The sequence below is a fragment of the Lampetra planeri genome, chromosome 53 (assembly GCF_965212315.1).
Source record: "Lampetra planeri chromosome 53, kcLamPlan1.2.h2, whole genome shotgun sequence".
NCBI classification, from domain to species: Eukaryota; Metazoa; Chordata; class Hyperoartia; order Petromyzontiformes; family Petromyzontidae; genus Lampetra; species Lampetra planeri.
Window position 1 is genome coordinate 8,007,804 of NC_136159.1, and position 12,804 is coordinate 8,020,607.

Genomic DNA, 12,804 nt, shown 5'->3' on the forward strand with positions numbered 1-12,804 from the left:
GAAGCGTAACCGCATGTGTGCCCGCGCTGGTACGCGTGCGCGCATGTGTGTGTGTGCGCGTGCGTGCGTGCATGTGTGCGTGTGTGCGTGTGCCCGCGCTGGTATGCGTGTGCGTGTGTGCGTGTGTGCACGTGCGTATGTGTGTGTGTGTGTGTGCGTGCGTGTGCATGTGTGTGTGTGCGCGTGTTTGTGAACGGTTGCGCAGTGTTTGGCACGCTGCGCCGCGAACCTGGCGAGCCGAGTTCCATGCCAACACGAGTGTTCGGTTATCTGAACTTGTCCCGGGCCTCCTCCAGGTCGGCTCGGCCTTAAATGAGTGGCAGCTCTGTGGTGTGTAGACATCGGCACTTGGGGGGGATCAAAGGTGGCCGAGCACAGGTACCGGCCACACCACTCCTCTTTCGCGCACCCTGCCGGCCTGTATATGCGCTCGCTCGCAGCACTTGCCCCCTACAGTTTGTTGAGGCTACACGGGGGATCTTCGTCTTGGTTCCTCATGACGTAGAGAGATCCGATTCGGCATCAGGTGCGTGCGGTGCGTCACGACGTAGCGCGTAATGGAACGGCGAAGATTTGTGAAACGTGGGAGAAGGCGCATCGCGAGGGGTTCGATTGTGTTAAACTCTGGCTGCAAACGTTCTTGCCCAGCCAGGAAAACCATCTCCATGGCCAACTCTGAATGCAATACTGTGGCCGTGGGGTGATTGCCGTGTGTCGGAGTGGTTCAACTGCCCTACCGTTTAATCTCTTTGGATATAAACAGAGGACGCGGTTGTGGAAGTTATCCTGCGTTTCTCACCCCCCCCCTCTCCCTCCCATTCACGAACGAAGGATTGTGGCACTGTCTGTTCCCAATACTTTGCCAGGCACCTGCGGATGACCGTCGCTTGCCTGGTGGTGGGGCGTAATTTAAAAGTCGACGGGGAATAGTTTATAATTTATCGTTGAATAAAAGTTGATCCAAACAAAACAAAACACCGCGTGTACGTTGTCGGTTCATTACGTTTGAGAAGGTTTCGTGTTTTATTCTGTCCTGGAGAAGTGGTCCTCGACTAAGGCTGTGATTGTATAATATATATTTGGGGGGGCACATCCCCCCCCCCCCCCCAATATTCAAATATGCTCAAAATGTCCCCCCCCTCCAATATATTGCTATAAAATAGATTGCTGTTTATATGATTGTGGTTGTACTTTATTAATCCCTAATCTCTGCCATTACATACAATGAAACAAGAAAAGGTAAAACAGAAAAACCAGCAATGTAATACAATACACTATTAGACATTATTGTAAAAAATAAAGAAAAAGTTCATCCCATGTGCTAGTGAATTTTTTAATATTTTAGGCAGGAAATTCGTTTTCAAATTTAGATTGTTTTTCTGGGGGGGGGGGACCCCAGACCCCCTGAAAGATTTGGTCCCCCCCCCAATGTTGACTCCATGGCTACGGCCTTGTCCTCGACTACTTTGTGGCCCACTGCCGAGTGGACCCCAGGCCCCTGGCCCGACCCCCAACATGGGTTTCGAGAATTAAATTTACGAATTAATGACCGTCGATGTTTTAACCAATTGTCCCATTTTGTGAGGTCTATATCCCGGCTAGCTAAGTGACTGCAAGCGGAGGAAAATACAAATCAACGGAGGCACCGCACGCGTGGTGCAATTAGTCCGAGCCCGCTGGTTACTCTTGGAAACCAACATTGTTGACGATCAGGCATACAGGCTCCTCCTAATCGATGTACATCGGCCTGAGCCTCCCCTACATCCACGTGACTCCCCCAGCCACCACCCACTGTGGAAACACTCTGCCCTGTACAGCACCAGCGTCGTGGCTTGTGGTGGCTAGGAGATGTTAACTCCCTCGCCTGGTATACAGGAGGTCGTGGGTTCGATCCCGACCCTGACGCCTGCTGTATATTTGGAGTTTGCGTCTCTCTCTCCCAGTGGTCGCGTGGATGTTTTTTTTTCTCCGGGTCCTAAGGTTTTCTCCCTCCACATTTAGAAACACGCGTTTAGATGATGATGTCGCTCAACATGTCTCGGAGAAAACAATCTCATGAGAGCCCACCGAGTTGCAGCAATTATCGGCAACGGCGGAAGACTCAATTTTGCCGTGTTTCAAATCTGACTTGTGCTCGCGGACACGATCAGACCACGACCACGAGTACCCCGTCCCTCTGTTAGCCCCGCCACCCCCCTCCCGATACGTTCCATTCATTGGCTACCACATTCTGATAAGCCCCTCCCCCCTTAACTGGTACTTAAGAGGTTAGACCTTGAATCCCTCCCTCACTTGATGCAGCACATCTGGCTGTGACGGTCCCACCTGATGACGGGAGACTTGTGTTGCCTCCGAAACGTCGTGATTTTTATTGTTTTATATTTATTAATTTTTATTTCATTTTTTACCTACGTGACTTTACCGAAAGAACTAAGAGTATGAATCCTTGCAGTCACGAAAGCTTCAAATCTGGTCTCTGTATCTCTATGGGTCTCTTTGTATCTCTGTGGGTCTCTTTTTATATATCCCTGTTGGTTTCTATGCATCTCTGTGTGTCTCTGTCTGTGTCTCTATGGGTCTCTATGGGTCTATTTATCCCTGTTGGTTTCTATGTATCTCTGTGTGTCTCTATGTGTCTGTGTCTCTATGGGTCTCTATGGGTCTATTTATCCCTGTTGGTTTCTATGCATCTCTGTGTGTGTCTGTGTCTCTATGGGTCTCTATGGGTCTATTTATCCCTGCTGGTTTCTATGTATCTCTGTGTGTCTGTGTGTCTCTGTGTCTCTATGGGTCTCTATGGGTCTATTTATCCCTGTTGGTGTCTATGTATCTCATTGTATTTCTGTTGGTCTCTATGCATATCTCTGTATCTCTACCGATCTTTATATATCTCTATTGGATTATATGTATCTCTATGTATCGCTATGGGTCTCTACGTATCTCTGTGTCTCTACGGGTCTTTATATATTCCTGCTGTTTTATTATTATTTTATTATTTCCTTTCTACGTGACTTTACCAAAAGAACCAAGAATTTGAATCCCTGCAGTCACGGAAGCTTTATATCGAAATGTATATTCCTGCTGGGTTCTATTTATCTCAATGTATCTCTATGGATCTCTATGTGTCTCTACGGGTCTTTATATATCTCTAATGGTTTGTAGGCATCTCAATGCATCTCTACGGGTCTCTATGGGTCTCTGGGTGCACTGTATGGCCCATAGTTTGTGTTGCATGACCACATTCGCATCGCCGTCATTTTCCATTCACGATTGAGGTGTGCGCATCGGGCTGTCAGCGATGTCCTGACGATGCGATCAATGGTCCCACCACCACCAGGAGGAGGAGGAATGTCAAAGCCAGGAGGAGGTGGTGCCATGATGTTGTTTTGGGTCTCGAAATGAGGAGGCGTTTATTCTGGACGGCCGCGTTGCTCCACACTGTCTCTGTTCGCGGCAGCGGCAGCGGCGGTCCTCCAACTCTGTGTGTTGGCATTGCTGCTGCTGCTGCTCTGTGAGTCCGTGTGGCCACGCGCGGCTACATTTAACCACCGCTGCTTTCGCTCGGGTACACGCCGCGAAATCCATTTACTATTCCGTGCAGCAGCTACCGATGCAATCACGCAGCCACGGGCGGGCAGGCGGGCGGGCAGTAGACACGTGTGTGCGAGAGAGGTGTCCCACTGATGGCTGTGCATCAACACCACGGCTACATACAAAGCACGGCTGTGCATACATTTTGATTGTATATTGATTAATTTTGTTCAGTAACTCGCCTGGTATACAGGAGGTCGTGGGTTCGATAACGACCCTGACGCCTGCTGTATATTTGTGGTTTGCGTCTCCCTCTCCCCGTTTCCACCCACCCACCCCTCCCCATTTAGAATCAACGTCACGCGTTTAGAGTTATTTGACTTCTGCTATAAATCTCCATTCGTCGAGCTATCATTTGTGGCCAAGTCGCTTCTCAAAGCAAGCTCTATAACTCAATGGGTCTGACCCAGAAAAATTAAACGTAGTTTAGTTTAATAGTTTAGTTTAATAGCTGTAAAGCACGCACGGCACAATTGCGCATTGTTAATCAACTGCTGGGTGGAAGCTTTCCCCTCTCGATCATTGGGGTCGCTTCACCATACTTCACCACGCTGGTCAGTGCGGTCTGCTTTGTTGCACTGGGAGGCCGCGGGCAGGAACGGGTTCAGATAATAGCCACTTAGGTTAGTCGTGGTTGGGAATCGAACTCGGGTGGCTGGGTCCGTAAGCGCCGCGGGTCGCACCTACCCATCACACACGAAGACAAACTACCCCCCGTATTGCCTTCAACGGACTCGTTGGGGCAGCGCTGACGTTTGACAAATCGCATCAGGTATTCCGTTTTAGGGCTGAGTCGACCTAGGAGAGACCCCAGGTATCAGATGTTCGTCGCTGATTGTTTTGTGGCCGTGAGCGGCAATCGAATTCGGGTCGCCGGGTTCGAGGCGCGGTGCAATGACCCACGCAAAGACAAAGATCCCCCACATAGCCTTAACGCACTGTTGGGGCAAGTGCTGTTCGCGAGCACCTGTGAAGGACGGCACGGCACACACTGGGGGGGGGGGTGGTTGGCCCAGCACCACGCCCGGCCGCCTTTGTCTCCCGAGTGACGATGTTTAAACACCGCACTAAGAAGTCATTTGGGCTGAATAACCCACACACAGACACAGACCCACACACACACACAGACACACACACACAGACGCCCAAATACAACGACAAAAATCCCCCGTGTAGCCTTAACAGACGGCTGGGGCAAGTGCTGTTAGCGAGCACCTATGCAGGCGGGCACAGCACACGAGGGGGTGGGTGGCCAGCACCACATACGGCCGCCTTTGTCAGACCCACACACGTAGACCCCCCCCCCCACACACACACACAACGTGGCGCTGGGTGTCTGCGCTACGCTGGGATTTTGCCTTTGAAGGCAGTGCGGAGGAGAGGCGTGAAACACAATTTGACTGGAAATGGGTCAATTCCTCCATCGGGGTTTTATTTCTGGTGCAGCTTCATGGCAAGCCGCTGCTGGGTGCTGTGACGGTCTTCTATCTTCCGCTGGGGGATTTAAGAGCGAGAGAGAGAGAGACAATTTTATATAGATCAGCCACGGAAGAATGGATTTGAATTGCAAAGAAGCTTTAGGTCTGTGCATGTATTATTTGTGGGCGTTGGTATGGGCCTGAAAACGTGTCGGCGGGTTGAGTAGAATACACAGACAGAGATATATTGGGGTGCGTTTAGGTAGGGTGGGTGATTGGTGGGGGGAGAGAGATTGGGGTGAGTTTGGGTAGGGTGGGTGGGTGGTGTGGGGAGAGAGATTGGGCTGAGTTTGGGTAGGGTGGGTGGTTGGTGGGGAGAGAGATTGGGGTGAGTTTGGGTAGGGTGGGTGGTTGGTGGGGGGAGAGATTGGGGTGAGTTTGGGCAGGGTGGGTGGGTGGTGGGGGGAGAGAGATTGGGGTGAGTTTGGGTAGGGTGGGTGGGTGGTGTGGGGAGAGAGATTGGGCTGAGTTTGGGTAGGGTGGGTGGGTGGTGTGGGGAGAGAGATTGGGCTGAGTTTGGGTAGGGTGGGTGGTTGGTGGGGGGAGAGATTGGGGTGAGTTTGGGTAGGGTGGGTGGTTGGTGGGGGGAGAGATTGGGGTGAGTTTGGGCAGGGTGGGTGGGTGGTGGGGGGAGAGAGATTGGGGTGAGTTTGGGTAGGGTGGGTGGGTGGTGGGGGGAGAGAGATTGGGGAGAGTTTGGGCAGGGTGGGTGGGTGGTGGGGGGAGAGAGATTGGGGTGAGTTTGGGTAGGGTGGGTGGGTGGTGGGGGGGGAGAGAATGGGGTGAGTTTGGGTAGGGTGGGTGGGTGGTGGGGGGAGAGATTGGGGTGAGTTTGGGTAGGGTGGGTGGGTGGTGTGGGGAGAGAGATTGGGCTGAGTTTGGGTAGGGTGGTGGGGGGAGAGAGGTTGGGGTGAGTTTGGGTAGGGTGGGTGGGTGGTGGGGAGAGAGAGGTTGGGGTGAGTTTGGGTAGGGTGGTGGGGGGAGAGAGATTGGGGTGAGTTTGGGTAGGGTGGGTGGGTGGTGGGGGGAGAGAGATTGGGTGAGTTTGGGTAGGGTGGTGGGGGGAGAGAGATTGGGGTGAGTTTGGGTAGGGTGGGTGGGTGGTGGGGGGAGAGAGGTTGGGGTGAGTTTGGGTAGGGTGGGTGGGTGGTGGGGGGAGAGAGATTGGGCTGAGTTTGGGTAGGGTGGTGGGGGGAGAGAGATTGGGGTGAGTTTGGGTAGGGTGGGTGGGTGGTGGGGGGAGAGAGGTTGGGGTGAGTTTGGGTAGGGTGGGTGGGTGGTGGGGGGAGAGAGATTGGGGAGAGTTTGGGCAGGGTGGGTGGGTGGTGGGGGGAGAGAGATTGGGGAGAGTTTGGGCAGGGTGGGTGGGTGGTGGGGGGAGAGAGATTGGGGAGAGTTTGGGCAGGGTGGGTGGGTGGTGGGGGGAGAGAGATTGAGTGAGTTTGGGTAGGGTGGGTGGGTGGTGGGGGGAGAGAGGTTGGGGTGAGTTTGGGTAGGGTGGGTGGGTGGTGGGGGGAGAGAGATTGGGCTGAGTTTGGGTAGGGTGGTGGGGGGAGAGAGATTGTGGTGAGTTTGGGTAGGGTGGGTGGGTGGTGGGGGGAGAGAGGTTGGGGTGAGTTTGAGTAGGGTGGTGGGGGAGAGAGATTGTGGTGAGTTTGGGTAGGGTGGGTGGGTGGTGGGGGGAGAGAGAATGGGGTGAGTTTGGGTAGGGTGGGTGGGTGGTGGGGGGAGAGAGGTTGGGGTGAGTTTGGGTAGGGGGGGTGGGTGGTGGGGGAGAGAGATTGTGGTGAGTTTGGGTAGGGTGGGTGGGTGGTGGGGGGAGAGAGGTTGGGGTGAGTTTAGGTAGGGTGGGTGGGTGGTGGGGGGAGAGAGAATGGGGTGAGTTTGGGTAGGGTGGGTGGGTGGTGGGGGGAGAGAGGTTGGGGTGAGTTTGGGTAGGGTGGGTGGTTGGTGGGGGGAGAGAGGTTGGGGTGAGTTTGGGTAGGGTGGGTGGGTGGTGGGGGGAGAGAGAATGGGGTGAGTTTGGGTAGGGTGGGTGGTTGGTGGGGGGAGAGAGGTTGGGTTGAGTTTGGGTAGGGTGGGTGTGTGGTGGGGGGGGAGAGATTTGGGTGAGTTTGGGTAGGGTGGGTGGCTGGTGGGGGGAGAGAGGTTGGGGTGAGTTTGGGTAGGGTGGGTGGGTGGTTGGTGGGGGTGTGAGAGAGGGAGAGAGAGGGAGACTGAGGTGGAGGAGGGGGTGGGTGGGTGGGTGGATGGGGGGTGGTGGCAGTGTTGTCTTGACAACCACCTCCGCTGCTCAGAGCATCACGTAGGAGACGGGGCGAGGAGGGAGGGACCGCCACAGCGCAGGTTTATTGGAGGCGTCTCTTTCCCTCCCCTCTCTCTCCCTCCGTCTCTGGCTCTCGCACCGCCGCTCCCCCTGGTTTGCTCTCCGCCGTGGACAATAGAGTGATTGGGAGGTGCCTGCCCTGCCACGATCGGTCACCACCGCCACCACCGCCGCCACACCTGCACGACCGACACCCCGCGCGCTCAGAGCCTCCGAGATGTCAGACAGCGCCGACATGAGCGACCTCTGCTCTGTCACGGACCCCGCCAGCCGGGGAGAGGTGAGATCGGTCTCTGTCTGTGTGTCCCTCTCTGTCCCTCTCCCTGTGTGAGTCGGTCTCTCTCTCTCTCTGTGTGTGTCTCTCTCTCTCTGTGTCTCTTTGTCTAGCTCTCTCCGTCATTGAGTCTCTGCATCTCTCTCTGTGTTGCTATGTCTGTCTGTCTGTGTGCGTGTCGATGTCTCCCTGTGTATCTGTCTCCCTCTCCCTCTCTGTGTCTCTTTCTCTCTCTGTCTAGCTCTCTCCGTCATTGAGTCTCTGCATCTCTCTCTGTGTCTGTCTCTCTGTTTCTATGCCTCTCTGTCTGTGAGTCTCTGTCTGTGTGTCCGCGTCTCCATCTATATCTGTGTCTCGCTCTCTTTGTATCTCTCGCCGTCTGTATCACCGTATTTCTATCTCTCCTGTTTCTACGTCGCTCTGTCTATATGCGAGCCTCAGTCTCTCGCGGCGTCTCTGTGTGTGTGTCTGTGTCCCTGCGTGTGTGTGCGCGCGCGCATATATAATGCACGCGGGGCGAAATTGTTTGACACTCGGCTCGCGATGAAAATTATCAATCAATCAACACAACCAACCCTCGTCAGACGCGCCTTTAAATCACAGCGTCGACCACCACCGCACTCATCCCACTTCTGTATTCTGCTTTGTTCTAGCTTCCCTTGCTACGCGCGCGCGTGTGTGTCTGCGTGTGCGTGATGCTGCGTGTACGTGCGTGCGTGTGTGTCTGTGCGTGTGCGTGATGCTGCGTGTACGTGCGTTTGTGTGTGTCTGTGTCTGTGCGTGATGCTGCGTGTGCGTGCGTGTGTGTGCGTCTGTGTGTGTGCGTGATGCTGCGTGTACGTGCGTGTGTGTGTCTGTGTCTGTGCGTGATGCTGCGTGTGTGTGTCTGTGTGTGTCTGTGTGTGTGTGTGATGCTGCGTGTACGTGCGTGTGTGTGTCTGTGTCTGTGCGTGATGCTGCGTGTGTGTGTCTGTGTGTGTCTGTGTGTGTGTGTGATGTTGCGTGTACGTGCGTGTGTGTGTCTGTGTCTGTGCGTGATGCTGCGTGTGTGTGTCTGTGTGTGTCTGTGTGTGTGTCTGTGTGTGTCTGTGTGTGTGTGTGTGATGTTGCGTGATGTTGCGTGTGCGGGGAGCGGTGGCGCAGTGGTTAGAGCGCCGCGCGACGAACCCCGGCGACCCCGAGCACGATGACTCGCTCACGGCCACCAACGCCACTGACGATTATCTGAACCGGTCCTGGGCGCCCCCCCCCCCCCACCTCTAAGTCGACTCGGCCTCAAATGAGAACCTGGAGGCGATGTTTAAACATCGCCACTGGGGAGACAAAGGCGGCCGGGCATGGTATTGCCCACCCACCCCCTCGTGTGCCGTGTCGGCCTTCATACGGCGCTGCTCGCTAGCAGCACTTGCCCCACGTCTGTCAAAGACTACACGGGGGATCCTTTGTCTGTGTCGCGTGTGTTTTATTGACGCCGTGCGTGCATACGAGACCACGTAACTGAACTACAACCAGCATCAGCGTCCGACCAGGCATCTGCCGAGGATCTTCCGTGAGACGCACCAAGGTCGAGAACTGACGTCTCTAAAACGGTGCCTAGTTCCTTGTCCTCGCCCTGCGCACACATCCGATTGGCACGGGGTCGGCTACGTACGGCGCGAAAGAAGTCCCCACGCACGGACACTGCACAACGCAGCCCTGACCGCAGTCGCCCTCCGACCTCCGGCTATCGACCTTTGCAATCGTCCCCGCGTGCCCAGGGCGCCTGTGTGGGTGTGGGGGGGGGGCTCGTGGGCACCAGCCCCCCCCACACCCCGAGGCGTGCGGCCTCCCGCCCGTGACGGCGGCCGAGCGGAGCGGCCACGTGGGAGCTGTCCTCGAGCGCGGGGTGCTGAACTGGAACGTGAGCGCCCTGCGCGTGGTGGCGTTGGTGGTGGTGGTGGTGGCGGTGGTGGTGATGGTGGTGGTGATTACATTGGCGGTGGTGGTGATCATGGTGGTGGTGGCGTTGGTGGTGGTGGTGGTGGCGGTGATGGTGGTGGTGATTACATTGGCGGTGGTGGTGATCATGGTGGTGGTGGCGGTGATGGTGGTGGTGATTACATTGGCGGTGGTGGTGATCATGGTGGTGGTGGTGGTAGTGACGGTGGTGATAGTGGCGGTGGTGGTGACAGTGGTGATAGTGGTGATCGTGGTGGTGGTGATAGTGGTGGTGGTAGTGATGGTGGTGATAGTGGCGGTGGTAACAGTGGTGGTGGTGATATTGGTGGTGACAGTGGTGGTGGTAATAGTGGTGATAGTGGTGATCGTGGTGGTGATAGTGGTGGTGGTGACAGTGGTGGTGGCAAAAGTGGTGGTGATAGTGGTGGTGATAGAGGTAGTGATGGTGATAGTGGTGGTGGTATTGGTGGTGGTGATAGTGGTGGTGAAAGTGGTGGTGATATTGGTGGTGACAGTGGTGGTGGTAATAGTGGTGGTGATAGTGGTGATAGTGTTGATGGTGGTGGTGATAGTGGTGGTGATGGTGGTGTTGATAGTGGTGGTGATGGTGATAGTGGTGGTGGTGATGGGGGTGATGATCATGATGGTGGTCAAGGTGATGACGGTCGTGTCGGTGATAGTGGTGGTGGTTGTGGCGGCGATGGTGGTTGTAATGATGGTGGTGGTAGTAGTGCTGGTGCAGGTGGGGAGCGGTAGTGTCTTTGGTAATGATGGTGCTCGCAAACTGCACTGATGGTGCTCGCAAACTGCCCTAACAGTCTGTTGAAGGCTATATGGGGGTATTTGTCTTTTGGTGGCAATAGTGGTGGGCGTGCTAATGGTGTTGGTGGTGGTGGTGATGATGATCATGACAGTGGGTGTTGATGGTGATAGTGGTGGTAGTGGTGGTAGCAGTGATGGTATTAGCGGTGGTTGTAGTGGTAGTGATGGTTGTAGTACTCGTAGTGGTGTTGGTGGTGGTGGTTAAAGTGGTGGTGACGTTTTGGTGATCGTGGTGTTAGTTGTGGTGGTGGTATTAGCGGTGGTGATAGAGGTAGTGATGGTAGTAGTAGTCGTTGTGCTGGTTATTAAAGTGGTGGTCGTGATAGTGGTAGTGATAGTAGTAGTAGTGGTCGTGGTGGTTATTAAAGTGGTGGTGGTGATAGTGGTAGTGATGATAGTAGTGGTTGTGCTGGTTATTAAAGTGGTGGTGGTAATGATAGTGGTAGTGATGATAGTAGTGGTTGTGCTGGTTATTAAAGTGGTGGTGGTAATGATAGTGGTAGTGATGATAGTAGTGGTTGTGCTGGTTATTAAAGTGGTGGTGGTAATGATAGTGGTAGTGATGATAGTAGTGGTTGTGCTGGTTATTAACGTGGTGGTGGTAATGATAGTGGTAGTGATGGTAGTAGTGGTTGTGCTGGTTATTAAAGTGGTGGTGGTGGTGGTGGTGGTAGCAGTGGCGCCTCGTGAATGTGGTTGTTGGCTTTGTCTTCCGTTGCTTCATTCGCCTCCTCTGGTTATTCGCACACAAAGGAGGAGGGCGTTGGTGAGCTGCAACTTCCAAGTTTCCTCCTCCTCCTCGTGTGCATTATAAACCAGATCGCGTTCTATCGCGCGCGCCCAGCCTAACGCGAGAATCGTACAAAAACGCTGCAAGCATCATCGTTATGTTTAAAAAAAATCAATTGTGTGCGCAGCTTTATTAGCCGATGCAAAAATGCGGTAAACGGGTGCATGCGCGCTTGCTGAAGGTGATGCTGTTAATGCGTTAACTCGTATCGTCATCGTCCCAAAAATGTTATCTTCACGTTGGTGAAAAAAAAAATGTTATTTGTACGGACGCATCTCAGCTGTATGCATGGATGCTGAACTTCTTTCGCACCGTACGTCGCCAACCGTGCCAATTCCCCCGCTCGGCGCCACCAATGTATTCGTTCCGTCTGCTGCGTCTAGGCGGGTCCCGCGGCAGGTTGCTTTGGTCTATCCACTGCTGGATGACGACCCACTCCCCCATTCTCTGGCGGTGAATCGTGGAGGTCATGTGGACCGCCGTGCATCGCCACGGCGGTCGCGTGCGAGTTGGTGAAGGCGCCGACGTCCGCAGGCGATGGTCGCACGCCAAGTGCTGCACAACAATTGATGTCGCTGCGAGCCGCGTGGCCTATAGCACCTGTTATGCATGGCGGTGACCTATCCGAGCGTGACCCTGCCCGCTGCGCTAGCGTGCACACCAAAGCAATGCCCATGACGCAATTTAATTTTTCTTTTCTCGCGTGAAGGAAGCACAAACGTGGAATTTCACTGGCACGTTCACCCGCTGGTGCAGTACATGTGCGCGCGTGTGTGTGTGTGCTACACATATATATGATGCGTGGGGAGCGTTAGCGTAACGGTTTGCGGGCTGCATTACGAACCCGGCGTCCCCAGTTCGATTCCCACTCACGGCCACCAATACCAATGGCAATTATCTGAACCGGTCATTGGGGCCCCCCTTGGCTATGCGGGGATCTTTGTCGTTGTATTTGGGTGACTGTGTGTCTGTGTGCGTGTCTGTGTGCGTGGCTGGGTCTGTGGGTCTGTGGGTCTGTGGGTCTGTGGGTCTGTGGGTCTGTGGGTCTGCGGGTCTGTGGGTCTGCGGGTCTGTGGGTCTGTGGGTCTGCGGGTCTGTGTGTGGGTTATTCAGCCCAAATGAGTACCTGATGCGGTGTGTGAACATCGTCACTGGGGAGACAAAGGCGGCCGGCGTGGTGTCGGCCACCCACATCCCCTCGCGTGCCGTGCCGGCCTTCATAGGTGCTCGCTAACAGCACTTGCCCCTACATTCTACTCGGTCTATACGGGGGAATCTTTGTCTTTGCTATATATATTTTTGTCTCTCGCTCGCGGCTTGCAAGGTTATAGGAGCGACAAGCAAGTCTGGCTGCTCACTACCGCACACGCAGCCCCATCTTCAATCACACTCCCAGTTGCCGCGCGACCCGGTCTGCCCTGCGAAGTGCGCATAGCACGGGCATCGCTCCCCCGTTCCTCCTGTGTGCTTCTCTCACTCTGTGTGTGTGTGGTGGTGGTGGTGGTGGTGGTGTGAAGCGATGGCGGGCCAACAATTTTTTGAATTATTATTGTGTGAGTCACTCTCTCTCTGTGTCCAGGCAGCA

General features: G+C 54.7%; 1 protein-coding gene across 1 annotated transcript in view; it reads left to right on the forward strand.

The window, feature by feature from the left end:
- The first annotated feature begins 7,612 nt into the window (after nucleotides 1-7,612).
- Nucleotides 7,613-12,804, forward strand: part of TRIM46 (tripartite motif containing 46) — a 37,012-nt gene continuing 31,820 nt past the window's right edge. The window contains exons 1-2 of the mRNA XM_078617196.1: nucleotides 7,613-7,675; nucleotides 9,468-9,569. Of these exons, the coding sequence (XP_078473322.1) occupies nucleotides 7,613-7,675; nucleotides 9,468-9,569 (165 nt within the window). The remainder of the gene's footprint in view (nucleotides 7,676-9,467; nucleotides 9,570-12,804) is intronic.